Source organism: Parambassis ranga, chromosome 1 (assembly GCF_900634625.1).
Source record: "Parambassis ranga chromosome 1, fParRan2.1, whole genome shotgun sequence".
Classification (NCBI taxonomy): domain Eukaryota; kingdom Metazoa; phylum Chordata; class Actinopteri; family Ambassidae; genus Parambassis; species Parambassis ranga.
Genome location: NC_041022.1, coordinates 23,305,129 through 23,330,850, shown reverse-complemented (window position 1 = coordinate 23,330,850; position 25,722 = coordinate 23,305,129). Strand labels below are relative to the sequence as shown.

General features: G+C 42.8%; 2 protein-coding genes across 4 annotated transcripts; one reads left to right on the top strand and one right to left on the bottom strand.

The window, feature by feature from the left end:
• Positions 1 to 370: 370 nt before the first annotated feature.
• On the top strand, positions 371 to 8,331 carry LOC114439308 (UTP--glucose-1-phosphate uridylyltransferase-like). Of its 2 annotated transcripts, none has more exons than XM_028411171.1 (10): positions 371 to 552; positions 2,703 to 2,818; positions 3,599 to 3,706; positions 5,974 to 6,159; positions 6,247 to 6,380; positions 6,463 to 6,760; positions 6,852 to 7,049; positions 7,159 to 7,401; positions 7,494 to 7,598; positions 8,211 to 8,331. In XM_028411171.1, exons 2-10 carry the CDS (start codon positions 2,720 to 2,722, stop codon positions 8,316 to 8,318), a joined length of 1,479 nt encoding a protein of 492 aa, XP_028266972.1. In that variant the 5' UTR covers positions 371 to 552; positions 2,703 to 2,719; the 3' UTR covers positions 8,319 to 8,331. The 2 variants fall into 2 exon arrangements, with proteins under 2 accessions (XP_028266972.1, XP_028266963.1); XM_028411162.1 differs by lacking the exon at positions 371 to 552 and adding an exon at positions 2,040 to 2,250.
• A 70-nt stretch (positions 8,332 to 8,401) lies between these two features.
• LOC114438771 (vacuolar protein sorting-associated protein 54-like) lies at positions 8,402 to 24,236 on the bottom strand. Of its 2 annotated transcripts, XM_028410318.1 has the most exons (24): positions 24,099 to 24,236; positions 21,218 to 21,392; positions 20,789 to 21,030; positions 18,938 to 19,022; positions 18,614 to 18,648; positions 18,033 to 18,164; positions 17,450 to 17,835; positions 17,232 to 17,358; positions 17,060 to 17,089; positions 16,457 to 16,564; positions 16,320 to 16,375; positions 16,150 to 16,246; positions 15,654 to 15,991; positions 15,427 to 15,556; positions 15,164 to 15,345; positions 14,915 to 15,027; positions 14,554 to 14,617; positions 13,989 to 14,094; positions 13,712 to 13,799; positions 13,467 to 13,588; positions 13,308 to 13,388; positions 12,925 to 13,032; positions 12,753 to 12,847; positions 8,402 to 10,789 (listed from the first exon to the last, which is right to left on the bottom strand). In XM_028410318.1, the coding sequence occupies exons 2-24, from the start codon at positions 21,360 to 21,362 to the stop codon at positions 10,684 to 10,686; spliced, it is 2,976 nt and encodes a 991-aa protein (XP_028266119.1). In that variant the 5' UTR covers positions 21,363 to 21,392; positions 24,099 to 24,236; the 3' UTR covers positions 8,402 to 10,683. The 2 variants fall into 2 exon arrangements, with proteins under 2 accessions (XP_028266119.1, XP_028266128.1); XM_028410327.1 differs by lacking the exon at positions 17,060 to 17,089.
• Positions 24,237 to 25,722: the final 1,486 nt, after the last annotated feature.

The window sequence follows — 25,722 nt, the reverse complement described above, 5'->3', positions numbered from 1 at the left end:
GAGTGGAGACACATAATGCACTGTAATGGACGTGAGGCAGAAACACTTCAGAAACATGTTGTTATACTGTTAAATATCACACTGACATATTGACTGAACGATTGAAGATTGAAAAATCGATATATCCCATTTTGGAAACAATAAGGATTAGTTCATCTTGCCTTACCATCTTTTTATTTTATTTATAAATAACATGTATTTCAGATTGAACAAGTCTTCTGTAGCTGAAGCTACAGGTGTCAGTGAGACTCTCCTGGGTGGGCGGGACCTTTTGACAGCCACGCGATTGGCAGCCATGTTGGACCAATAAGTTCTCAGCTTTACACCTCGTGCTTTTACGTCACGTGTCTATACAGAGTTGGTGGGCTCGCACCGCAGGCAGCATGCTAGGCTGGCTGCAGCTAACAGCAGGAGGATGAAGTTACAGCGACTTTCACTCTCCTAAAGCCGGGTTCTCCCGATCCGAGCGACACCTCGTCTCTCTCCGGGGTTGTCCGTGTTTTCCTCGGGTGTGTTTTTGAGGTTCTTCCGTTACTTTGACAGTGTATTCAGGTGGGTGAGAGCTTCGTCACGCAGAGCCACGGCTGTTTGTGCACGAAAAGTCAAAACATGTTCTGCTGCAGGTTTAGTAAATATTAAAAAGCACCGAGACACGCTTCAGCTCCGCATGTGTGTGTGTGTGTGTGTGTGTGTGTGTGTGTGTGTGTGTGTGTGTCACACTGTGACGTCCCACACTGATGATACCCCTCAGTACCTAGCTGCACGTCCATGTGCTGCCTGGAACAATATATCATGAGTTATTTTAATATCTCACCGCGCTTAGGCCATAATAAACTTACCTCCCGTCTAAATAAGGGCATGCTCTGCTGACGTCACACACACGGAAGGAAAAACAGCGATAGGTTAACGCACTTTTATATTAAAAGGAATATAAACACGTGATTAGGAGTTTCATTAAATAAATGCAAAAATAATATAGTTTAAAAACATAAACATATTCATGGTGTTCACAGTCTACATAGCTTCAAACAGCACATGTTAACTGTTAGAGTGCAGCTCTGCAGACTCAGCAGTTCGCACCTTTGACCTTCATACAGGAGTAGAAATGTGAAGGCCACTATAAAGGCCTTACCGAGAATCATGTGAGCACATAATATTCCAGAGAACTGCACGTGTAAGTGAAGGCCATCAGCACGAAAATGTACTTTTTTTAAAAAAATAACGTTTGGTCACACAAAATAAAATAAAACAATCACGCTGTTGACTCATTGATAGGATATATAGTTACCCAAGACTGTTAATGCTTGGTGTCTTAAAATACATGCATGGATGTTCAAAAGTGAAAATGTGCTGCTGCACTGATCAGTCTGTCATAGCACTGAAAGTGCTTGGAAAAAAAACTTGTGCAGATCAGTGTGTTCATGACCTTTAAATGAATTCAGTGTACTTTTAAATGGTGTGTTCAGACCCGTCCATCCATTGGTTTAAACACTAATTAATATAAAATTGTTTTTCATGATTAGAACTGCAGTTAATACTTTTGCCTTTTCATTTAATAGTTAAAGAAAAAAAGTTGTTACCAAATGATTTATCTCACCAGCTGTTCAAAAATTCCAAAATATTCACTTTATTATGAATAAATGAGAAACAGTAAATATTTGTATCATCAACTGATAACCCCTGAACATTTTAGTGCATACCTGGGCAGTATGACCAGCAGTGTACTGTAAATATGGTTTTATTATAGCGAATAGTAAACAGGGCTTTATGCCCCCGCTCTGTTAGGTGATGTAACTGGCATAATGAGCCATCATAGTTTGTGGTAATTGGATGACTAACAATACATTTTTTACAGTGGGCCTTGCAACAAACAAACAAACAAACAAAACCCAACTACAAACTTCAAAGAGCTCCAGAACACACAGAGCTCCACTTACACACACACAGTCTCACTACCCTGGCTTTGTGCGATTGGTGTGTGTGTGTCTGTGGGCAGGCCCTGTGTCAGCACAGGGTCGGAGCAGCAGACCAGTGAGCTTCCACTGAGCTGAGGATGAGGAAGGTGTCTGTTGTTCTCTGACAGCTGCTGACAGTTTTTTTTTGTTTCTTATTGGGACCATTTTTTTAAGAAACTCACAGATTCAGTGTGAGCCGACACGTAGCTGCCAGCTGCTTCTTTTCTGCAGATCTTATCGTAGTTGTTTGTCGTTCTTTTAGCAGACTGTAGTGAAATGTCTCTAACTGTGGCTGGTAAGTTCACATCTTATATAAAGTTTGTGCTGAGCAGATCATTTGAGTTTGATACGTGTTGATAGTCACTTTGTGGTCATAGTTTTGCTGCCAGATGTAGTGTGTGACACAACTATTAGCTTTAATTATCAGCTGGAAAAAATGTTTCAAGTTCTTAAAGTGCACAGAGGTTTTTGCAACTTCCTGTTATATTTACATTAGTGTTATTTGTGACTTTCCTGTGTGACAATTTGATCACATACATTCTATGTGTCTAAATATTGAGTATTTGTTGGTCATTCTCAGACTCTGCAACAGCAGCCAATTAAAGGCCAACAGTTTTGTATCATTCAGGCTCTAAATGCAAAAGGATGTAAGACCCTGTTGCTCTAAAAACCCATGTGATTGTCCTGGACTATAGTTATACTCTAGTGAAAGTGAAGTTAAATGAATATGCTTGTGTGTGTTCACAGATCTGACCAGAGGAGTGATGACAGAGTTCCAGGAGAAGCTCCGTCAGCAGCATGAGGAGTCCATGCACCGCGAGCTGGAGGTGCTGCTGGGTACAGCCAGCAAGCCTGAAGCAGAGGTGGGAGAAAGTTTTACAGGCACATCTACATCCTTTACTCACTGAACAGCCTGAACATGTTTTTAAGCTGGAGAATTAAAAACACCAGTGTATGGTTACACACAGTGTCACTAGTGTCAGGGGCTGGTATATCAGTTAAATATGCTGTACAAATATTTGCACCTTATTGCATACAGAAAGTCCACTAGCACAAAGGCTGTGTTGTAAGAGTGCGGGTCACTTACGGGAACCTGAGGTGAACAAACTACAAATCAGAGCACTCGTGTTTGCACATGGGAAACACTACCTTTGTGTAATTTAGGCTTCAGTTTTGCTTTGGTTCTGTGCTGCCGTCCTCTCTCACTTTCACTTTACATTCTTGTAGGTTTCAGCATTACATTCTGTCGATGACCTTTAACGTGACATGGCTACAAGAAAAAGACGATTGAAAGATGTCTTCAACAGGTGCTAAGAGACACGTTCAGTAATGAGGACAATATTGAGATACAGACTTATAGAAACAGCAGCCTCGTCTTTTAAGTTGAAATGTCCATTGGTGCATTCCTCATTATTTGTGTTTTTCATTATTGAGTACTTTGTGCGACCTGTCCAGGGTGTAGTCCCGCCTCTCACCTATAGATAGCTGGGATAAGCTCCAGCCCCCCGTGACCCTGCACTGCAGGACAGAGGATGGATGGATGGATGCAGACATCTGCCAACATCTGTAGTCCACAGCTGAACAGATTATTGTTTTTGTTTTTAAAAGTAATTGAAGAAAATGTTTGATTTGTTCTTTTCCAGATCTCCAGGAAAGATTTTGATGGCTTCAAAAAGCTCTTCCACAGATTCCTGCAGGTCAAAGGTCCTTCAGTCGAATGGACCAAGATCAACCGGCCACCAGAAGACTCGGTAAGCACCAGATACCTGCATGTCATGCTGTTTACCAGAGCTTAGGATGTTGCAATCCTCTGAGGGGCAGTCCAGGGTGAGTGTTTGTCCAAAGGGCCACTTCAGACATCAGAGCAACAAAGTTGGACTGTGCCGTGCTTACATAGGAGGCCAAGTCCCCAAACCTGACTGTGAACAAGGCCTTTGAAGCCCTCATTATGCTGATGAAGATTTTAAAAAGTCATAAAAATACAAAAAAATAGTGTTTTCTTTGCCTTAGAGTAGGCAGGATCCTTTACTCTGCGTGTGTAATTAGCACAGAAGATCAGTACAGACTACCACACCATCTTGAATCAAGCTTTGTTAAGCAGAGGGGAAGCTGTCTGACTCTGGGTCAACCTTACACCTTCAACACAAGAAGTTTGTTGACACATTTCTATGTGCAGGCAACAGTGATTCTGCTCAAAGAGGTTTGTTTCTGCTTGCCAGCCACAATATTACTGCCACTTCCTGATTTCTCAGATAATTATAAAATGTGTTAATCTCGCATTAAAAAATGGTGTTGGAAGAAACTTTTGTTAAGACGTTATCATTGTATCAACTCTGGTAAACCTAGTGTTGTTGCAGGGCTCAGATGGAGCTAAGCTAGGCCAAACCCTCAACCTGAGTCTCTACTGATTTCCCAATTTGTGGAACTGTTCCTTTAAATCTTTTTAGCTAACACAGAATGGAGAAGAGTGTCATGCCATAACAGGCTACTGTAACCAGAGCTGAAGACAGAGAACAGTCAGGCGAAGGCGGTCTATTCATCAGCATGGTGACATTTCTCTCTCTCTCTCACACACTCCCCACCTTATTCCCAAAATACCCAGCACAGTGAAGGTTAGGAACTATGAATAGTCTGACCGCCGTAGCATTTGAAAGTCTGGTTTTAGGACAGCAAGGCCGTGCAGATGCTGGCATTTATCCCCTGTGGGACTCTGGACTATAAGATACACTCAGACACTGTACATTACTGGTGTATTCTCGTCATGCTCTTTACTATGTGAAGGTTTTTATACAACAGTAAATATGTTCTTCTTTAGATACAACTCAGAGATTTAAAGGCTACTTAGTTAGTTAGATATTTATTATATATTTCAATTCCATGCCGTCTTTTTATTCTTGTCTGTAACAAAAAGAATTTCCCCTCAGGGATAAATAAAGGAATTCTGACTCTGATAAACACAGCAGCACCCACCCACTCCACACTAACTGTGTGATTCCACAGGACTTAAATATTCATATGAAGGCTGATACCCTGGTATTAAACACTGTATCCTGAGAGGAAGAAATGTTTATTTAAATATGTTTATTCACATAATCACAATCAAAAAACAGTGAAAAGGTCTTGTTCCTTAAAGATAAATATTTTCTAGCTTATCAGGATTAGTTACTAACTTCATTCCTAACAAAGGCTATACAAATAGTGTCAGATAGTTATTATGAAAGTGGAGATGATACACACACATAGCATCCATAAATACATGTCCTTCCTGTGTGTCACACTGCGGTTATGTGCTGCTGATCTAAAAGTCAGAGGGTCGCCTGTTCCAAAGCAGCTCCTATGGACTGACTGAGTGGAAAAACATATATTTAATAATTAAATCACAAACATCCGGCGTGTAACATCATGTTATATCTGATTAATAAACTTAACGTGATCATCGATCCTCAGCTAATCAGTGTAGACTGTATGTAGAACGAGGGCACCCTGCTGTGGCTGGTGCTAACACTGGCTGTGTGTTTGGTTGTGTAACAGCCTGATGTCTCCCCCCCGTTTGCTCAGTCTGACACTGACCTCAACCTCAGTCTGTGTCTGTCCACATGCAGCTGATGTCAACACTTTCACCCCTGCTTTATTCACAGATTTAACCTGAAGACAAACGCAGTACCACAGCATATACATGAATACTGTTAAACAAACCCTCAGCTGAAATATGACCATAATCAAACTGTATCTGGAGCTCATTCTTTGATAGACAAAGTAGCACAGTTTAGTGCCTGAGCTCAGCCATGACATACTGACACACCAATGCTTTGATTCTTGTCTATCAGGCAGTTCATATTTCAGTCACTAAAAATAAATGCAAAGGACCACAGCTTATAATTAACTAAAAAACTCATGTTTCTTGGGAAATCATTGAAAATGAACCTGCTAAATGCAGAAATATCATACACAAATTTTGACGGCCTCTGTTTGTGAAACAGCATTTGGCATCTGTGTGCTGGCTCTGCTGTCCCTTCAGATCCAGCCCTATGAGAAGATCAGGGCCAAGGGTCTTCCTGACAACATCACCGCCAGCCTCAACAAGCTTGCCGTAGTTAAACTGAATGGTGGCCTGGGAACCAGCATGGGCTGCAAAGGCCCAAAGAGTCTTATCAGCGTCCGCAATGAGAACACCTTCCTGGACCTGACGGTGCAACAGATCGAGGTAGAACTTGCACAAAAACTCCACAACACGCTGCTCTACAAGGCCAACGCTCTGATCACACCTTCTCCTCTGCATACACTATTTCAGCATCTGAACAAAACCTACAATGCCAGTGTGCCGCTCGTCCTCATGAACTCCTTCAACACTGATGAAGACACAAACAAGATCCTGCAGAAATACAAACACCACCAGGTCAACATTCACACCTTCAACCAGAGCAGGTGCAGCTCAGGGACACACACCTTCCTTTACTTTGCAAAGTCCAGAAACATGCAGTCTACATGAGTGACTGTCTCCTCTCAGGTATCCGAGGATCAACAAGGAGTCTCTGCTGCCAATCGCCAAGAGTATGACATTGGGCGGTGACAACGCCGAGGCCTGGTACCCACCAGGTCACGGAGACATCTACGCCAGCTTCTACAACTCTGGGCTGCTGGACAAACTCATTGCAGAGGGGAAAGAGTACATCTTTGTGTCCAACATCGACAACCTGGGAGCCACCGTGGACCTCTTCATCCTCCACCACCTGATGAGCCAGCCAGCAGACAAACGCTGCGAGTTCATCATGGAGGTCACTGACAAGACCAGAGCTGATGTCAAGGTCAGTGCAGTCCTTCTACTGTGTGCTGCTGTCATCCAGGTACACGAAGGTTTAGACTTGTTGCTCAGTGCTTCCTGTTTCTTCTCTGCAGGGTGGTACTCTGATCCACTATGAGGACCATCTGAGGCTGCTGGAGATCGCTCAGGTCCCGAAAGCCCATGTGGACGAGTTCAAGTCCGTCACCAAGTTTAAGATCTTTAACACCAACAATCTGTGGATCTCTCTGCCTGCCATGAAGAGACTGCAGGAGAAGAACAGCATGGACCTGGAGATCATCGTCAACCCAAAGGTAGCAAACACTCTCACCCTGAAATGTGAGACACCTCAGTCAGAGGTAAAAATGTAAAATGTCGTCTGTGACCTGCAGGTTATTCATGAATCTCTCTGTCCCTCTGCAGACATTGGACGGAGGTCTAAACGTCATCCAGTTAGAAACAGCCGTGGGCGCCGCCATCAAAAGCTTTAACAATGCCATGGGTGTGAACGTTCCCCGCAGCCGCTTCCTGCCAGTGAAGACGTCGTCCGACCTGTTGCTGGTGATGTCCAACCTGTACAGCATGGATGCTGGCTCACTCACGATGAGCAAGAAAAGGGAGTTCCCCACAACACCACACGTTAAACTAGGCAGCTCCTTCACAAAGGTCAGCAACCCCCACCATGTTGGTTCAGTTGATTCTGTGTTAAGAGGAAACCCACTAGTGTTATATCTGAATGTTGTTTTTTTGTCCTACAGGTTCAGGAGTTTCTGGCCAGGTTTGAAAACATCCCAGACATGCTGGAGCTTGATCACCTTACTGTGTCTGGAGACGTCACCTTTGGAAAGAATGTTTCTCTGAAGGTAAAACACAGTGCATCTGAAGCAAATATCTCAGGACATTGTGAAGGCTATTGTTTGCCTAAAAAAGGAAAAGATTTTAGTGACCATACAAACATAAAACACTCACTCACACACTGTAGTGATGTTGAAATCCAAATTCTCATGCAAAAGGAGCCAGAAGATGCATGGAAACATGAAGCATTGTCAGATCTTCCTGACAATTATATATTCTGATGTACGATTTAAAGCACCAAATCTAAGCTCAAGTTGTTTTATTTCCACCACAACCACTTTGTATTGATGATTTTGTCGTCCTGTGTTTGTTTACTTGTGATATAACAGTAAAAACTGAGCTCTTGCTGGCTTAAAGGTTTACAAAAAGTGATTGACTAATACAGTGATTAAGCTTTCCATCATTTAATTTAGATCAAATGTACATTTGTGCTGGCAGTTCCTGCCAAAATATTGAAGTGGGGGCTGCCATCTTGGTCTGACCTGTTTTTCAACCATTAGTTCTACAGCCCAATGTCATTCCAGAACCATTTGGCACTACTTCCTCTGTGATGTGTGGATCATCAGTGTTTGCCTGCTGACCATGATGAGCACATAGTGATTCTGTTTCACTTTGACCAGGGGACTGTCATCATTATAGCCAATCACGGCGACCGGATTGATATTCCTGCTGGAGCCATGCTGGAGAACAAGATTGTTTCAGGGAACCTGCGGATCCTCGACCACTGAGGCCTTCTGGGGGAAAAAAACACACACACCAAAGCCATTTGCACTTCAAAGAGACTTTAAGAGATTATTTTAATGAACGGCTAGGCTGACCCTGAAAGGGTCAAAGGTCAGCCTCATCCTCCGTCCAGATGCACTATGCAGATGTTCACTGTTACTGCAGACACACACAGCAAAGTTTGACCACTCTGCTCGCCATCTTCTTCTCATGTCAATAAAAAAGTGTAATATGGATCAGCAATTTGTCCTATCGTTTTTCAGAAAAAAAAACTCTTTTTAAACAATAGTTAAAATACAAGTTATCAATGGGGATCAATTACATCAACATCAATGCAGTTAGCTAAAAATGCAGCACATAAACAGACTGACAACAACTTGCTCCATCATCCTGTTTTATTCACAGCAGGGTTGAAGGATTCAAGATAATTTGAACTCACACTCATGCTGCCGCCCCGACGCAACAGAGCCAGGGTCGACTCATTCACACACACTCTCTCTCTCTCTCACACACACACAGTGGTATGGTAGGCACACAGTAGTGGAGAGCTCAGATGTGTCATCTCTGACGGTCAATCAAAAGTAGGCACTTCTGAAGCAGATGACGGTTCTGGTTTTGTTGTAAGACAGCTGCAGTCACATCACACCAGTACTCCATACATACACAGGCAGGATGATGGTATAAGAGCACTTAGGAAGATGAAGGTTATGTAGTAATCTTGCCAAGTGCTTCTATACAAACAGCTCACAGCCTGCCTGATGTAACTGCAGCTGGACAGGTGAGTGTTTGGTCAGAGCAGCTGAACTTCAGTCAGGAGGAGAAAATCTGATCTTTGCATTTTTAGTGCCATGTGTGATGGAATGTAAACACTGACATAAATAAATGTGTTTACTTCTCATTTTAGAAACCGAAACCTGTGTGATTTCGGCTTCATTAACACACAAACACCCGCAGCTCATGCTAAAACAAGCCAGGACGTGCTTAACTCCAGAGGAGACAAACCTGCACTTCCTAGTTTGTTCTACAGGGGGAGCTTTAGGTCTTTGTGAACCTACAAACCTCCATGTTTCCTACAGGGTTTGAAGTATTACCAGTTCTCCCCTTTTGCCATGTGTGCTGTTTTAACGCAAGTTGCATAATTTTTTAAACATCCCAGACCCAGTTACTCAGAAAAAAATTCAACTGCCAATCGGAACTACTTACACCCAAACTACACCCAGCCAGCATATGTCTGCAATCTGACTGTGACCATCATATTGTGCTTGTGACAGCATGAGCATGGGTGCAAATATTGATGGCATGCTTGTAATATTTATTATGGGCAAAAGAGGTTAAAAAAGAAAGAAGTAGTTCTATGGTTTTTTTGTGTTTTTATGGTGTCATATTTCTAAATCATATTGGACCTTTTATACTTCTATATTAACTGTCACTTTAATGCTATGGGCATTTCATATGGAGATTTAAAAAATATGTTACGGTATATATGTTTTAAACCTCAAAAACTCAGATTTTCTGTTCCACTGTGTCAGATGAAACAAGACGCTCATGCAGACTAAAAATACAGTAGACGTTCAACGGTTGATATTCATGCAGAATTCACATTCTGCAAACTCTCAGCATCAATTAACTACATGTCATAAAAAAAAAAGTTTGCCTCTGTCAGATGAAAGACAGTGACCGCACGAAGAGCTGAATTCCATAAGAAAGCGTTTTACTTTGGTAATAACAGGATGCCGCTTTCAGACTCCGGATATTGAGTCAATGAAATGAAACTCTTCAGTGTCACACCTCTCTCCGCCAGGGTTCCTCCAACCGAAGTATAAAAAATGATAGCCTGCCAAGAGATGCTGATCAAAGAGGTTTGGAAAAAGAACCCTGTTGATTCTTTCAGAGCAGAAAGGAGTGAATCATTTTATCCCCTGAATCTTCAGCTGTGAGATTTTCAAAAAGTCTGAAATCAGTAACAGAAAAGGTTGTTAATGATAAAAATCCCTTCGGCTCCATCATCCCGGCCTGCTAGAGGAAGAGGTCTGCACAGTATAGAATGTATTCCAGGCAAAAAAATAAATTACCCCATTATCCACACCCTGCGCTCCCACTAAGACTGTCTAATAATTTACTAGTATTTCTGTTGAATTGCACACAGTGAGATGAGGTGGCAGCAGTTTGTAGGAGGCTCTATGTGTTCCTTGAGTCTTTGAAGCTGCTGGAGCGGCTCCGGCATGCTGCTGCTCTTCTTCTCCCAGTTTTGTATTTGGTCCCTCTGGGCCTTCCCCACCTTCAGCCGGCTGTCATCGGCCCCTGAGGTCAGCCCCCAAATCACCGGGCCGGTCGGTTGGTTGGTTCTGGAAATCCAGACTCCGTCACCTATCATCTCTTCTGCTCCCAGATCTCAGCCATGTTCAGGTCGAGCCGCTCGAGGCTCTTCAGCGCCTGGACGTTCTCTGTGTAGAACGCCACGTCCACCACCACCAACCTGCAAACACAGGCACAGATTACACTTAAAAATGTCGAGAGAGGATCTCTCTCTATGTTGCCATATTGGCCATTAAAAAAAAATGTTTTGCTTTGTGGACTTTATCATCTACAGAAAAATACACCGCTCAAAAAATAAAGGGAACACTTAAACAACACAATGTAGCTCCAAGTCAGTCACAGTTCTGTGGAATCAGCCTGTCCAGTTAGGATCAACACTGACTGTGAATCAGTTTCAGCTGCTGTTGTGCAAATGGAACAGACAACAGGTGGAAATGAGAGGCAGTTATCAACCAGCCCTATAAAGGAGAGGTTCTGCAGGAGGACCACAGACCATTTCTCTGCTCTCACCCTTTCTGCCTGATGTTTGATCACTTTGCATTTTGTCAGTGCTCTCAGCCCTAGAGGTAGCATGAGGCGGTGTCTACAACCCACACAAGCTGCTCAGGTAGTGCAGCTCATCCAGGATGAAACATCAATGAGAGCTGTGGCAAGAAGGTTTGCTGTGTCTGTCAGCAGGAGACGTGGAGGGGGCCATAGGAGGGCAAACACCCAGCAGCAAGACCGCTACCTCCTCCTTTGTGCAGGGAGGAGCAGGAGGAGCAGATCCAGAGCCCTGCAACATGACCTGCAGCAGGACACTAATATGCATGTTTCTGCTCACACTGTCAGAAACAGACTCCATGAGGGTGGTATGAGGGCCTGACGTCCACAAGTGGGGCTTCTGCTTACAGTCCATCACCATGCAGAGTGATTGGCATTTGCCAGAGAACAAGATTGGCAGATTCACCATTGGCGCCCTGTGCTCTTCAGCAGGTTCACACTGAGCACATGTGACAGAGTCTGGAGAAGCCGCGGAGAACCTTCTGCTGCCTGTAACATCCTCCAGCATGACCGGTTTGGTGGTGGTTTTGGTGTCCAGGAGCTGACTGATGCTTTAATCCAGGTCTGGGAGGAGATCCCTGAGGACAACATCCTCCGCCTCATCAGGAGCATGCCCAGGTGTTGTAGGGAGGTCATACAGGCACATGGAGGCCACACACACTACTGAGCCTCATGCTGACTTGTCTTGAGGAACTTCCATGTTGGATCAGCCTGTGATGTGATTTTCCACTTTTATTTTGAGTATGGTTCCAAATCCAGACCTCCATGGGTTAATAATTTTGATTTACATTGATCATTTTTAGTTAGTTTGTTTTCAACGTATTCCACTATGTAATGAATGAAGATGTTATTTTAGTGTTCCCTTTATTTTTTGGGCAGTGTAGAATTATCAAAAGAAAAACTACTGAATGTTGGGTAGGTGTCAGGCTGCTGTGCATTAAAACAGAACTGAATGGGAATCACTGATTGGACAAAGGAAAATGTCTGAGAATCAGTGTCAGTGAACACAGCTCATCACTGCATTAACAAATTATGGTAAACCTCTACCATGCAAAGAAAAAAAGCAGATGATGAAGGTGCAGACGCAGCTACCTATACTGTGTACAGTTATACTGGTTGGAATTTATACTGTATATTTGTACTGGTTACCAAATTTCCTCCAGGATTAATAAAATAATATTATTTCAAGAGAACATAAGCTCCTTTTCATTTCTGAGCAAAACACAAGAAAAAACACCATAATAAAGCTCAAACTGTCACAATTTTCAAAAATATAAAAGTGAGATTTGCAAATCAACCAGTCTGCTGCTTTGTCTGAATAAACATATTAATGCTCAGCCCTCATAAATTTTAAAGAGGGGATGTAGACCAGTGCTGTCACTTGATTGTTTTTGTGTATAGGTCATGTTTAAAAACATCTGGCTCAAGACTTTATGCTTATCATTTGAATTTTCCTCAAAAACATGAGTGAACCCAACTAAATAATTAAAGTTGTAGAATAACTTTGCTACATAGGTATGTAAAGCAGAACAGGAAGTGTGCGTGTGTGTGACAGGAAGTGATCTGCTTTGCAATGTTACCCATGTTGTGGTCCCCCGTCATTAACGACCCCGAGCCGAGCCAGCTGCCTCTTCAGGTGCAGTTTATAACTTGCGTTGATCCTGAGGAACAACATCTGTGCGGGAAGACACATGTCTCACAATGATGCACTGTGGGGCCCATTAAAATCCTGTACAAATAAGAGAGCCTCACCTGTGTCTGTTCCTCAGGTAAAAGTTCATAAATGGCTTCGTGCATCTTTGCCATCTGCTTACATACGTTTCGGAAGCAGGCTGAGGGCATCGGGGCCTTCACTTCATACTGTGGACACAGGAGCAACAACACAGCTGACATCATGTGATATCTAGGACACAGCTGAGTGCAACGAGAAACACATTGAAACTACTCAGAAGCACAGACCTGACACTCATCTTACTCACAACAGCTGCTTTTACCTTTGTCTTATCGTAACTTATGAGTTTATTTCCATGATATCTGAACAGAATGAGACCTGTAAATAAATGCTATTTGTACCATTACAAAAAAGATTTGTAGGATTTTTTTAGCAGTTGTTAAAAAACAGATCCAGATCTTACCTTTGATAAAACCTTCTCAAACAAACTGTCCATGATAGCCACCAGTTTGGCAGAGATCTCTGCTATGTGATCATTGTAGTCCTGCAAGACAACAAACGGTGTCAGACACTCACAGTATTTCTAGGAGAATTTCCCTGTAAACTGATTGCTGTGTGTTACCTTGGTGATGTGGTCAAAGTGTCTGAGGACACTGAACTGTTTGGGCTGTAGTTTGGTCTCAAAGTGAATTCTGATGATGGGAATGTAGTGAACCACCAGCTGCAGGCAGCGGGAAGCTAATGCTACAAACAACAACAGGAAGAGAGCGTCAGTATAAACACAAGCCTTCGTCTTTAGATCAACGGAAGCATTCAAACTTCCTTTGTTGATAAATCTAATCATAAGCCTGACTTGTTGTTTTGTACCGAGGTTTTTGGTGGTGATGGTCTTGAGGCCAACGACCTGCAGAGCTCCAGCCCCCAGAACCAGCTGGCAGCTCCGGGAGTTGAAGTGCTGAACAAACACACAACGCAGGAAATTATTTTGTAACACCACTGCTGTAGACCTCACAGGCAGTGCAACTAAAACTCTAAGCTACACTAATATAACACTCAGTGATTTTAAAAAAACACCAATATCAATAATTATTGATTCAAAGAATCGTATGAGTGGTTCAGGATTATTTGGTGCTGGGTGTCTGACCTTGAGGAGGTCCGACAGACGTGTCAGCATGTCGGTGGCGATGGAGGGGATGTCATTGACACACTGACAGTATTCCAGAAAGATCCGGATCAGCAGCAGAACCGTGCTACAGAAGGGGGACAGTTTACAAACAAATGCTCACATTAATGTATATTGATATATTACTATGACTGTATCTGACTGTGGTCTATGACATTATTAGTATGTGTAAGAATAGAATAGATTTTTTGTAGTCATACAAGTTTAGTAAGTTACTGCTTTAGTATCCTTAGACCATGTTTATTCACACAGGGATTTCTTAAGTTTCAAGGGCTTTTTTGGCACTTTAGATTTATTCAAATGGCATTTATTATGAAATCAGAATGATGGAGTGGTTTGTGCTTCGACTCGTTAACATGTGTTCTGATCATTGGATTGCTGAAAAGATGTTGGTCGTGTTGTATCAGGGCCAAAATGCAGCTGAAATGAGGGTGTTGTGATATGTTCATGGCAATGAAAGTCTTTGTAATATATTAAATTACATCTGTTGATTGACACAACAATCTAGAAACAATGTGAAATGTACCCAACGACGGCGTATTTTTGCCCGTTCACCAGCAGGAACTCTGTGGGTTTCCTGTCATCTGGACCTGCAGGAGGAAATCAAATGTGTTACAGCATAAGCCTTTATAAGCTTTACTTTGATAAAAAGTGAATTTTCACAAGTACACAAGTAATAGACAAAGGACACATTAATAGGCAAGTGTGTCTTTATAACTGTATGAACTTATGGTTTCTTACTTCCTTTAAAAACAAAAAAAAACACCAAGATAAAATCTAACTTCCTCCCTGCTCAAAAGAATTCTTCACAAACAACAACACTCGTACTTTCTAGCTGTGGCTCTGGCAGTGCAATGCTGGTGTCTAATGTTAGTGTCAGCTGATACCTGCAGCTTTGCGTTCTGGTAGTGTTATTCTGCCATCAGCGATGGAGTTCACCAGATCCTGAAACTCAGCAGGAACCTCTGCCTGCTTCCAGCGCTCATTATCCAGGAGGAGGCTGCGCCGACACAACGAACATCAGCATTAGGATGCATCATTATTTGCCTTTTGGGGGTGCTACACAGAAGCCACGGAATTCAACAAACAAGGCTGGCTGCCACACTACTGTGCTCCACATCTGAGCTGCAGGTCACCTGAGTTTAGTCTTGCGTTCTTCGTGGAAGCGGTGGACAAAGCGGTTGGCTTGGCTTTGCAGCGCCCCCCTCAGGGAAACACTCCGCCTGCCACAGAGCTCCTCTGTGTCCTTGGCGAAACTTTCCACTGCCTGTGAGAGACACACAAACTCCGCCGAGCTCAGACGCTCCAGGGAGCCGTCCTATTAGAGGTGGGGAGACATAAACTCACTTTATCTACATCTTGAACTCTTGAAATACAAATTTAGTCCTGTGCGGCGTACTTTGGCTCGTGCAGTAAGAACTTTGACGCAGCGGTCATGGCTGACGTCGGAGGCCGTATACAGCAGCTCCTGGATGTTGTTGACCACACGGTTCAGCTCCAGATCACTGGGCATCATGTTCTCACCAGACCTAACACAACCAGAGGGTCAACTAACCAAGTCAATAATCGGTTACTGCATGTGGCTGTAAGAGGAAGCCATATATAGATGAAAGATACATGACATACATGAAGCTCTGCTCTCTGCTGACAGCCATCTCTGTGGTCCCAGAGGCGGAGTCACTGCTGACAGTCTCCATTCGGCTCTGCTGCGTCCTGGAACCTACTGCAGAGCTCTGCTCCTGAGCTGCCAGCGCCACCTGCTGCTGACGGGCCTCATTCAGAGCGTCACTGATAAAGAGACCTTCGTGGGTGAGGTATGCCAGCTCTGCTTCCCCCTGTAGGAGTGACTGGCTCTGGGCAGCCTCTTGTCTTGAAGCCGTTGAACTGGCCTCCTCCAGGAGCCGGTTCTTCTGGTTGGAATCCAGAACCTCCAGAACCACATTTTTGATCACGTTCAGAGTGATCTGAGAGGCAGACACAAGGGGAAGGGAAGTGTTCTATATTAAGATTAAGCTTTTGGTTTTTTCCTTGGATATCTGATCTGACAGAATAAAAATAGACATTCTGGTTCAGTCTGAAGTTTGAATGTTCAGGGAATGTGTAGCTGAGTTTTGTGACTCACCTTGATTCTCTGCAGGAACAAAAGGAAACTCTCAAAGACGTTTTTAAGCAGCTCAAACCACTGAGGGAACATCATCAGACGCATCTGGTCCACTAGCCTTAAAAAACCAACAGCAGTATAAGCAGCAAAATCTAAGATAGGAACCAAAACACATGTAAAGTTCTACTTACTTAGTGATGACTTCAGTGTCAATTTCTTCAATGTGCACAACGCTTTCTGCCACACACTGCAAATACAAACAGGGTTCCATTACGCTAGTGTAGAACATGTCCTTATTTTAAGAGTGTTTAAGCGGTCAGGCTCATACCTGAGTGACGATGGCCTTTGCAGCTAAAATCATCTCATCGCTGTATATGTCCAGGAAGTCGAGCTTCCTCTGACGCAAAAGGCCAAACACCAGAGACTCCAGACGCTCCTACATACACACAAAAAAGTTACAAACTGAGCTGGAAACAGATTTATGCAAACCCAGCAGGCAGCAGGGTTTTAGATAACTGAACATGTGTTTCAATTAAGGATGCTCAAATTTGACATGCAGAAATTTAGCAAAACATTTATCATATAGGCCTTTGTCATAGAGACTAAAGATGACACGCAAACAAATACTACTTTAATGATTATTTAACCATATATAAGAAGAAGTTATGTGATCACATTCCAATTAAATCACAAGGAGATAAACTGCATTTAGTAATATTGTTCTGCAGACCAATGCAGACCAACACACGACATCAACTGAATTATCTGAAAGCTGTTAACCCCACCTCACCCATGTGGTACTCCAAGCAACAGACACTCAAAGGATCATTTGCAGCTAAGGTCTGACTGATCACTGATCCACATGATTTTATGGATTGGGAGCTGTGATTTTGTAGCATGTCAGCAGTTTGTGCGTGTGAGTGTAGCCCACCTTTTGTGAGGCGGTGTTTGTTTTGTGGACCTGTGGTGGGCACAGCATTCATTAATTGCACGACAAATTTCAAATGTGTTGTGAACTGTGACTAACGGCAGCTCTTTGGTTTGACCCAAATTCTTTCAACTTTCTTTTTCTGCTTAACTGTGTGTGAAAAGTTTCTCCAGACCTTCTCCAGGATCTGCGGCTCGTCCTTCAGACTGCGGTTCAGGTCACTGCGAGCGTACATGCTGAAGTCCTCCACCATCATCTTATCAATCAGCTTCTCCAGCTCACACAGCTGGGAGCCAAGATGTCTGAGGAACACAAACACATACGCAAACAGAACTAAGTGGTGTTTTACATGTATGCACCTAAAAACAAACTCTTGGTCATAATCCTCCTCACCTGAAGCTGTGGATTCCCTGCAGCTCCTGCTGCAGCACCTCCTTGGTGGTGGCGATAAGCTCCAGTGCTCCAACGAATTCAGAGGTGGAGAGCAGCAGCTGAACAGTGGGCTGTGTCTGATGCACTGCTGCCATCAGCTTCAGCTTGTTGTGCAGCTTCACGCAGTTCTTGCGAGTCAGAGCAGTGCGGAGAGCCTGGAGTGGCCCCTGGCACATGACCCGATCAATAGCAGCCGTGCGGCCTCGCAGGACAGCCACTGCCCGCTGTGTCTCCTGCAGGCGGTCCTGCAACTCATGCTGCGAGGACATAGCGTGAAAAAACGCCTCAGAGCGCAGAGAGATCTGCCGAGCGATGCTCACCTCCACCACATCCAGGTAGTGACTCAGCTGGAGAGAGAGGACAATGTGTGATCAATGTCTGCGTGTGATGTCTTTTCAGTGGATTTTCTTTGCTAATTGAAAAGGCAACAGTGTTTTTATCATTAAGAATAGTTCCATTTGTACCATTTGTTTAAAAATGTTAATGTTGAAATGCCTGCTAACAGCCGTTCCCAGTTGATTAGTGTGTGTCCTGCAAAGATCACCTTTTCCTGCAGCAGTTTAGAGGACGCTACATCTCTGCTGCTCTTCCCGCCTGCACTGTTGAAGTGAGACCAAGGCAGGACCGCGTTGAAGGTGGCTGGGTCCTCCAGAGCAAAGTCAGGCTTCATAAAAATCTGTGCATTTGAAACATAGACAAAACAGCAGTGAGACTCTTTCTCCTGTGAATTAAGCTAATTAAATAGGGTGAGATTAAGTAACCCTTCTCTTATTATTGTTGTGATATAATTCTTATAAGCCAAAGCTAAACTAAAACTGACACTAACAGCAATCCAAACATGTCTGTATAAGACTAAATAATATTTAATCCAGACTCTGCCCATTGTAGAGTAGCAGTGAACCATGCTTCTAATGTTGAGGGTACAGGAGAACATACATACACCATATGCAGGTTTGAAATCACTCAATTAAAACTCTATTTAATCTATTTCTCGCTATTTATTCACATTTGCATAGCATTTTAATTATATATCTGGCTGGTGAGTATCCTGAATTCTAGGTGGGCTGAAACATGGGCAGGCAAAAGAAAAGAAGATTAAGACATTAACTAATAAGGCAGCATTACCTTGGGAACTTGTTCCAGCTCAGCTCTGGATTTTTCTGGAAAAGGCAACCAAAGTTCTGGATCAGTTATTTTATCACTTAATTTGTCAGTTGTGTGTTTTATGATTTTACATGTTGAAGAAATAAAAGATTTGACATGATTTTCAAGCATAACAGTAACATTAATAAAGCAAAATAAATGTAAAGAAAACAAATCAGTGATGTTTGTTGCTGGGTCCAGGGTGGTACACTGTATATTGCATCAATGTGTTTACACTGGCCATCTTATGTACTACAGAGAATGGATGCAGGGAGAGCCCTGCAGCAGCTGGTTAATAATTCATACCATGATTGGTGGTGATACTGGAGACAGCGTCCACGTCGTCTTTGTTGGGACAGATCATCTTGCAGCGTTCATGGATTCGTTCCCTCTAAAAATAAGATCATGAAAAGACACTGATCTGAGTGAAAATAGAAAACCTACTAATGAGAGTGCTGTGATGATTACGCAACAGACAACAAAATGTCTTTCATTTTTCTTGCAAGGGTTAATACTGAGTGTAGTGTGAACAACAATAAGTAACGCTTCCAAAGGTCATGGTCATGTGGCAGTGAGGAAGTAGAGGAATGCCTGACAGCTGTTTTTCTGACTTATATGTCATTCTGAAACCTGAAGGAGGAAATGAGACCAGTGCTACAATCACAGGTAGATTTCTAAAAACAAGACGTATCATACAGGAACAGCAAGAGGGCGGTCCAACTGACAAAGTCCAAAGAAAATAAAAAGATCACACCTCACTCAGGTAGTGAAACCACACACAGTATAACTGAGGGTTTTTTCTTAAAAAAAACTGACCTCAATACATCTTAAAATCTAAAGTGAAATAATAATAGTACATAACTCCCATTCATTCAGTCCCTCAGCTCTCACATGCTCCTCTGCTATCAAGTCTGACTATAAATATAAATAATGTAATGCTATAATAACTACATGTATGGTCTTTAATGAACTTTTAAAAATAGACAGCCCATAAATTAGTATTTAAGTGCAGTGCTTCTTAAAATTATATCCATCTTTGGTGCACCAATACAACAATATATTTATTCATTCAACTGCAGCCAGAGGGTAAAATCATGTTTTTTTCCAGGTCTTAAAACATATTGTACATTAAAGTGAGGCTTAAGCATTCTAAATGGATCAATTGGACATTTTCCAAGAGTTTTACAGCAAATTTCCTGCTTCCACTTCCTGTTTTGTTTAGACCACCAAACACGGTGCTGCTGGGAAAGCCCTGTCATCATTATTGGGTTGTGTTTTTGCCACTTTGTTGTGACTTTGTTGTGTTCTAGCCCGCATCAGACCTGTGGCACAATCCAGTGACAGTTATCTGGACAGTCATTGGTACACATCAAAGACGTTCTTCTTAACACAACAAATTTTGAGAGCATTATGGGAACTTTCCACTACTGAGTGTAGTTCCACCATAATTTTGTCTAAACTCCTCAGACAGTAAAACCCAAGTGGGCAACTTAACTTCGACACATTTTTTCATGGAATGTGGACTGTCACACCCCACAGAATAGAAAGGTGAGTGAGCACTTTAGGCTTAAAAATGTAAACCTATCCCTAAAGTGGACCGTTCTTTGTTATTCAGTGCAACGTTACTGCAGGTATCTCATTAAGCATTACATCACTGCCAAATCAGATAACTACACTACACTGATGAACTTCCAAGCATCCACTTTTACTCATGTTTGGTTTTATGTGATGATGGTACAGTGGGACAGTAAACACTAGGACAGGGGCAGAGGAAGGAACATGCTTCAACAGGTCCCAGTGAGGATAATGGGAACATTTATGGTCAGGTGATATGCACTTGGTTGACTGTCAAGACAAAAATCCAATCTAAAAAGACTTGTGTTGAAATGAAGTTAGGAATGCCTAAAAACGAACTTCTATGAAATTTCATAGAAATGAGTTGGAAATCTGCCAAAGGAAAACAACTAAACACAGAAACTGCTGTGGTGTGTGGGTGTGTCAGGATTCCTGACACACCCACAACAAAGCGGCTTCAGGAGAAGCTGGGCACAAACATTTGATCTACATCACCAACACTGAGGTCTAATCTGCAGTGATGCTGAGTGAATCAGTCTCCACCAATCAGAGGCGCTCTGAATAATTCAGTGCAGGTGTTACCTGAGCCATCTCCTGCAGATAGGGCCCGAAGTTTTCCCGGGTGATGTTGGGGAGGTAGAAGGAGGGCATCACCTCTGTCTCTGCGAAGTCCAGCCCCCATGTTTTGGTGAAAAAGTCAGATTCCCGTTTGGCGAGCCGTGGGTCGTTTAGCGCGGCGGGGAGGTTAACTTTAGAGCTGTACACAGTCCACCTGTCATGCTCCGCTACCACAGATGGGCCATTGCACAGGCCCCGCCCCTCACCTGTAGAAACACAGCATTCAAACATTCTGTGTCCTGCTTTTGTCTCCAAGCTCTAAAATTCAATTAACAGTTTTGTTCAGAAAGCAAAAAAATACACGTTAAACATCGTAATATTAATAGTAATACTATAAAATAGTATTAAACTACAACTAATGTCTACACATGCTAACTGGAGTTTTTCCCGCACCAGTGGGCTCCTTGGGGCAGACATCAGGCAGGGACCGCATGGGACGGCAGCGAGGTGGGGAGGGATCCCGCTCCTTGTGGTGGATCCCCTCTCGGCTTCCACTGCCGGGACGAGGCACTGGGGAGGAGCTGTGGCTGGAGGCCATGGCATTGGGAATTGCCTCTCAGGAGGCTAGCTAGCGACACAGAAACAGAGGTGGAAGAAAAGAGATTCAATCCAATTCCATTTTATTTATATAGCATATTTTACAATCAGAATTGTCTCAAAGCGCTTTACAGAGACCCGGAGCCTGAACCCACTTAAGACCAAGTGTCAGGAAAAACTCCCTTTTAACAGGAAGAAACGTTGTAGATCAAAGCTAACACTAAATTAAGTCTTGTAAGAATCAAGTTTGCCCTTGTTTTGTCAGCAAATCACACAATGCCTTGTCACTAAACATTATAACCTCAGTCAGTGCCTTGTGGTAAGTGGCTCTTAGGGGATCAGCCTGAAGACACAAATATAGTTTCATAGTTTAACATCAGCTGCAGTAATTTCCCAAACATGAGAACACTGTAGTCAACAAAACTAACAAAAGGAGGATGGGCAGTAATCAGAATACAAGTGTGTGTCTCAATGGAACATGTTACACACTGTGACTGACTGATCCCCCTATGAGCTCTGTGGTACAGCTAAATAGGATAGATCAGGCTTTGAAAGACACACATCAGTTGTTAGTAGGACATTAACGTAAGCCCTGTTGTAACCAGCGACACCGAAAATAATGTCTCTCAAACTGACACATTTACTACTGCTTCTAAACTCTACTGGCAGTTCTGAGATTGGTAACACTGTACAGGATGTGACACCTGTTAATGGTCCCTGACAGATGTAGCATATACCATGACTGTTTGGCTTCTGAAGTTTCTACCTTCCTTCTCTTATTGTGTCTGCTTACATTGTGATGCTGGACAGGTAGTGTATGGCAGGTTTATCAGATCTCCACAGCTGAACAGTACAATGACAAGCCCCTGAGACATAAAGCAACCATGAGACAGATGCCAAGAAGCTCCACACAGCTGGGCGAAGATTACTACAAGCAACACCTCCCAAATTATAGTTACTGATTCGTGCAGCTTTTTCTGTGACTGTTTGACTTCACATTTAGGGGAAAAAGGTTTAGACATAGGGAGCCACATGGCCGTTTTTGATAAATTAATTTATTTCATCATTTTAAACAGTAACACAAGCCTAACTACAGAAAACACTGCTTGTTAAATGTACAGCCTGACAGAGCACCGCAGGATGTGAAGCAGCAGCGTGTTGGTAGTCAGTTCTAATCTGACTGCTCAAACAGTGGAGATGTAAGACCCTCTGCTGCTAATCCCATCACACAGATGAGAGGATTACAGGAAAACGTCTGCAGGCGAACCGTTACTACCACCTGCACTATTTCTAGCTCCTTCTGCCTTCAAATGACATCATCTCAAAGCCAGAATCAGCATCTCAAAGGGTAAAACTTCAGACTTGTCAGAATCCAACTCTCGTTCTACCACCGACTGAGACTTGAGTGAGGCAAAAATAGACATCATCAGCCTTTTAATATTTTTGGAGAGAGATGAAAGAATTGACTTAAGCAAGAAGGCAACTAATTACTATTCATTACAATGACCAAACCGGATTTAACAGGCCAGTGTTTGGATTCTGCATTCAGAGCTGATTCCTTCAGAATGCAGGAAGATGCTGGCACACAGACTACATATCTGCAGGGTGGGGTGATGAACAGAGAAGCTGAGCCAAATTTTTAAATCATTCATGTCCTTTGCTCGCTCTCTCTTTTGGTCAGGTGAAAACAAATTCTAATATGATAGAATACAATATATCAATAACAAACGGCAGGAGATTTATAGAAAGAAACAACGACTGCACAGAGATCGCCATTCAAAATTTTTAATTAAGTGTATATTTCTGAAATGGCTCCACCACCTCACAGCCTTAGTTTCTTCCCCGTCCCAATATCTTTTTACTTAACACAAAATATTTATTATAAGCTGAGTGTGGGGTGACAAAACAAGGCCAGTATTAATTTTTCTTTGCTTGATTCACAACAGAAGAACTGGTCAGACAAGGCTGGACCATACATACATATGTGCTATGCAACTTAGAATAAGTTTGTTTTTATTTTTAACCATACAAATAAAAACTAAGACCACGGAAGCACAAACTTACTGTTATTATTCTAAAGTAAAGTCATGTTAAAAAATATGACTTTACTTTAGAATAATAACAGTAAGTTTGTGCTTCCGTGTATATAGTGTATATAGTGCATAAACATAATATTTATCTATAAGCAGAGCTAAATAGTAATCATCAGTTTTTGTATGGAACTTGTATTAAGGTTAGAGAGGCTGAAGTGTCAGGTCTGTTTGTACGTCTAGCTATGGCAGGCTGACAAAAGCAGTGGTCAGATGTGAAGATGAGACTATTTAGTTAATGGGTAGCGAAACTGCCTACATGGACTTTCCACGTGATTTTGTTCTGCTGATTTGAACTGTCAAATCATTGGTCTACCCCCAACAAGACAGGGACTGACCGAAGCTAACCAGCTAGCTGTAGCTTAACTCCAGTGCAGTCTTCGGCTGCAGTTTTTAGCACTGCAACCACTGACGTGACATGAAATCGACAGTAAGGGGCAACAAGGGACACGGAACGTGTTTTTTCAGTGTCCGCGGTTGACATGGAGCAAAATACCATCGGCCTGTGCCTAAAGCTAACGTTAAAGCTGAAGCTAATGTTGTCATGGATGGTTACACGTAGACTAGCTATTGCTAGCAAGTTAGCCACACACAGCTACATAACGAGATGGAGATCCAGGACAGCGGGCTATCAGCTGTTACCTTACCTGTCGTGTGAAGCACAGCGGCGGGCGTTTCTCCTCTTCACCATCACAGTAACACTGGAGGAACCAGGAGGAAACCAGCGGGGCACACAGCAGCAGGTAGCGCCGGTACAGAAACCATCATGCACTGCTGGAGGAGGGGCAGGGGCGGCCGTTTCTTCTGCGCTGAGCTCAGTTTCAGTCTACAAGGTTCGCTGCTGCCACCTGCTGTCCACATCTTTCCTCATTAGTTTGATTGCCGTTGCAAGACAATCAAATTTATGTATTTTTGTAATCAAAATGTTCATCTCACAGAGGACATTCCGGGTCAACTTAAGCAATTTCGGTGTCATTTTTAACACGGGAGTCTATGAGAGCGCCCTTCAATGAGGGTCATCTCAGGGGTCAGCTACAGACTCCATTTTAGTCTTAAAGGTAGGGTAGGAGATCTTGAAAACTCAGTGAGAGTCAGCCAGATATTGAAAGTAAAGACACGCCCCGTTCTCTCGGCGCTCACCCTGAAGCCACGCCTCCCAACCAGTCTGTGACTTCGGCCGTCATGCACGTACCTCTCTGGTGCGCGCAGAGCAGGAAGAGAGTGACAACCAACCAATACTCTGTGCAGGGGCGCCTCGTAGGATTGGCTGATGTTTTTAGTGTTTTATAGCTTCCACAGATGATTCATATTCTTTGTTTTAAAGCGAAACTGCCGAACTAATTTGTTGCTATCGGATTGTAAAGAGAAGTTACACTAATTTAACAAAAAGTGCATCAGAATGAAATCTACCCGACCTTTAAAACACTCACAAGATGCTGCTCTATCAAACTCGTATTCAGAATTTTCTAATTCCGAATCGTTTCCACACGCCAGGCTCTCAAAGTTGAAGTGGTTTTTAAGGGTCTCCTCTGCTGTTACCATGGTGACAGGCTGACACACAGAGGCATACACAGCTCTGAATTGCTCTGATTCTCCAGCAGTTCAGATCAATCCTTCACATCAGCATTCAAAGCGATGCTTCAGCTGCAGCAAACTTGCATTTTCTTCAGGAAATGGTTTTCTAGTTATAACTACATTACTACGGCACCCTGGACCTTGAAAACTTTAAAATTTAAAAACTCACAAATACACATATTCTAGTAACATCATTTTCTTAAATCTTTGTTGAAAACAGATTCTTGAGTTTAAATATTTAAAAAATATGTTATGATGTCACTGGGATAAGCAGTTACCATATTGAACATATTTTGGCACAAGTTGTAACTGTACACTTTACTGTGAGCTGTGCCAACTTGTGTTCTTTATGGCCATCTTGGTGTGGAGAACTCCAAACATTAACCCCGATACCAAAAGTGTTAATGCTAAAATTGAACACCAACCAAACTGTCAGCACGACTCTTAACACATTATCACATTTTAAGTAGCTGTGATAGATTAGGTTTTTCACTAGTCTCAGCCCCTTAGCCTATAAGACAGGATGCTGAAAACGATGGCAGATAAGGTCTGTCACTGCTGGTGTGAGTTTATGTGCAAGTGATACTATTAAGCCCTTGAGTAACACTACTACACTACACTACACTTTTCCATTTTACAGCCTACACACACACACACTGGTACAGTATATACATACACACACAGTTATATACAATA

Excerpts from the sequence above, each read along its gene's own strand:
- LOC114439308 (XM_028411162.1), top strand. Across the intron at positions 6,381-6,462 it reads CACACCTTCAACCAGAGCAG|GTATCCGAGGATCAACAAGG; the intron begins GTGCAGCTCAGG and ends GTCTCCTCTCAG. Across the intron at positions 7,050-7,158 it reads AGATCATCGTCAACCCAAAG|ACATTGGACGGAGGTCTAAA; the intron begins GTAGCAAACACT and ends GTCCCTCTGCAG.
- LOC114438771 (XM_028410318.1), bottom strand. The coding sequence starts at position 21,362 with ATGGCCTCCAGCCACAGCTCCTCCCCAGTGCCTCGTCCCGGCAGTGGA. Across the intron at positions 18,649-18,937 it reads CAGTATCACCACCAATCATG|AAAAATCCAGAGCTGAGCTG; the intron begins GTATGAATTATT and ends TGCCTTTTCCAG. Across the intron at positions 14,618-14,914 it reads ACCAGAACGCAAAGCTGCAG|GTCCAGATGACAGGAAACCC; the intron begins GTATCAGCTGAC and ends TTCCTCCTGCAG.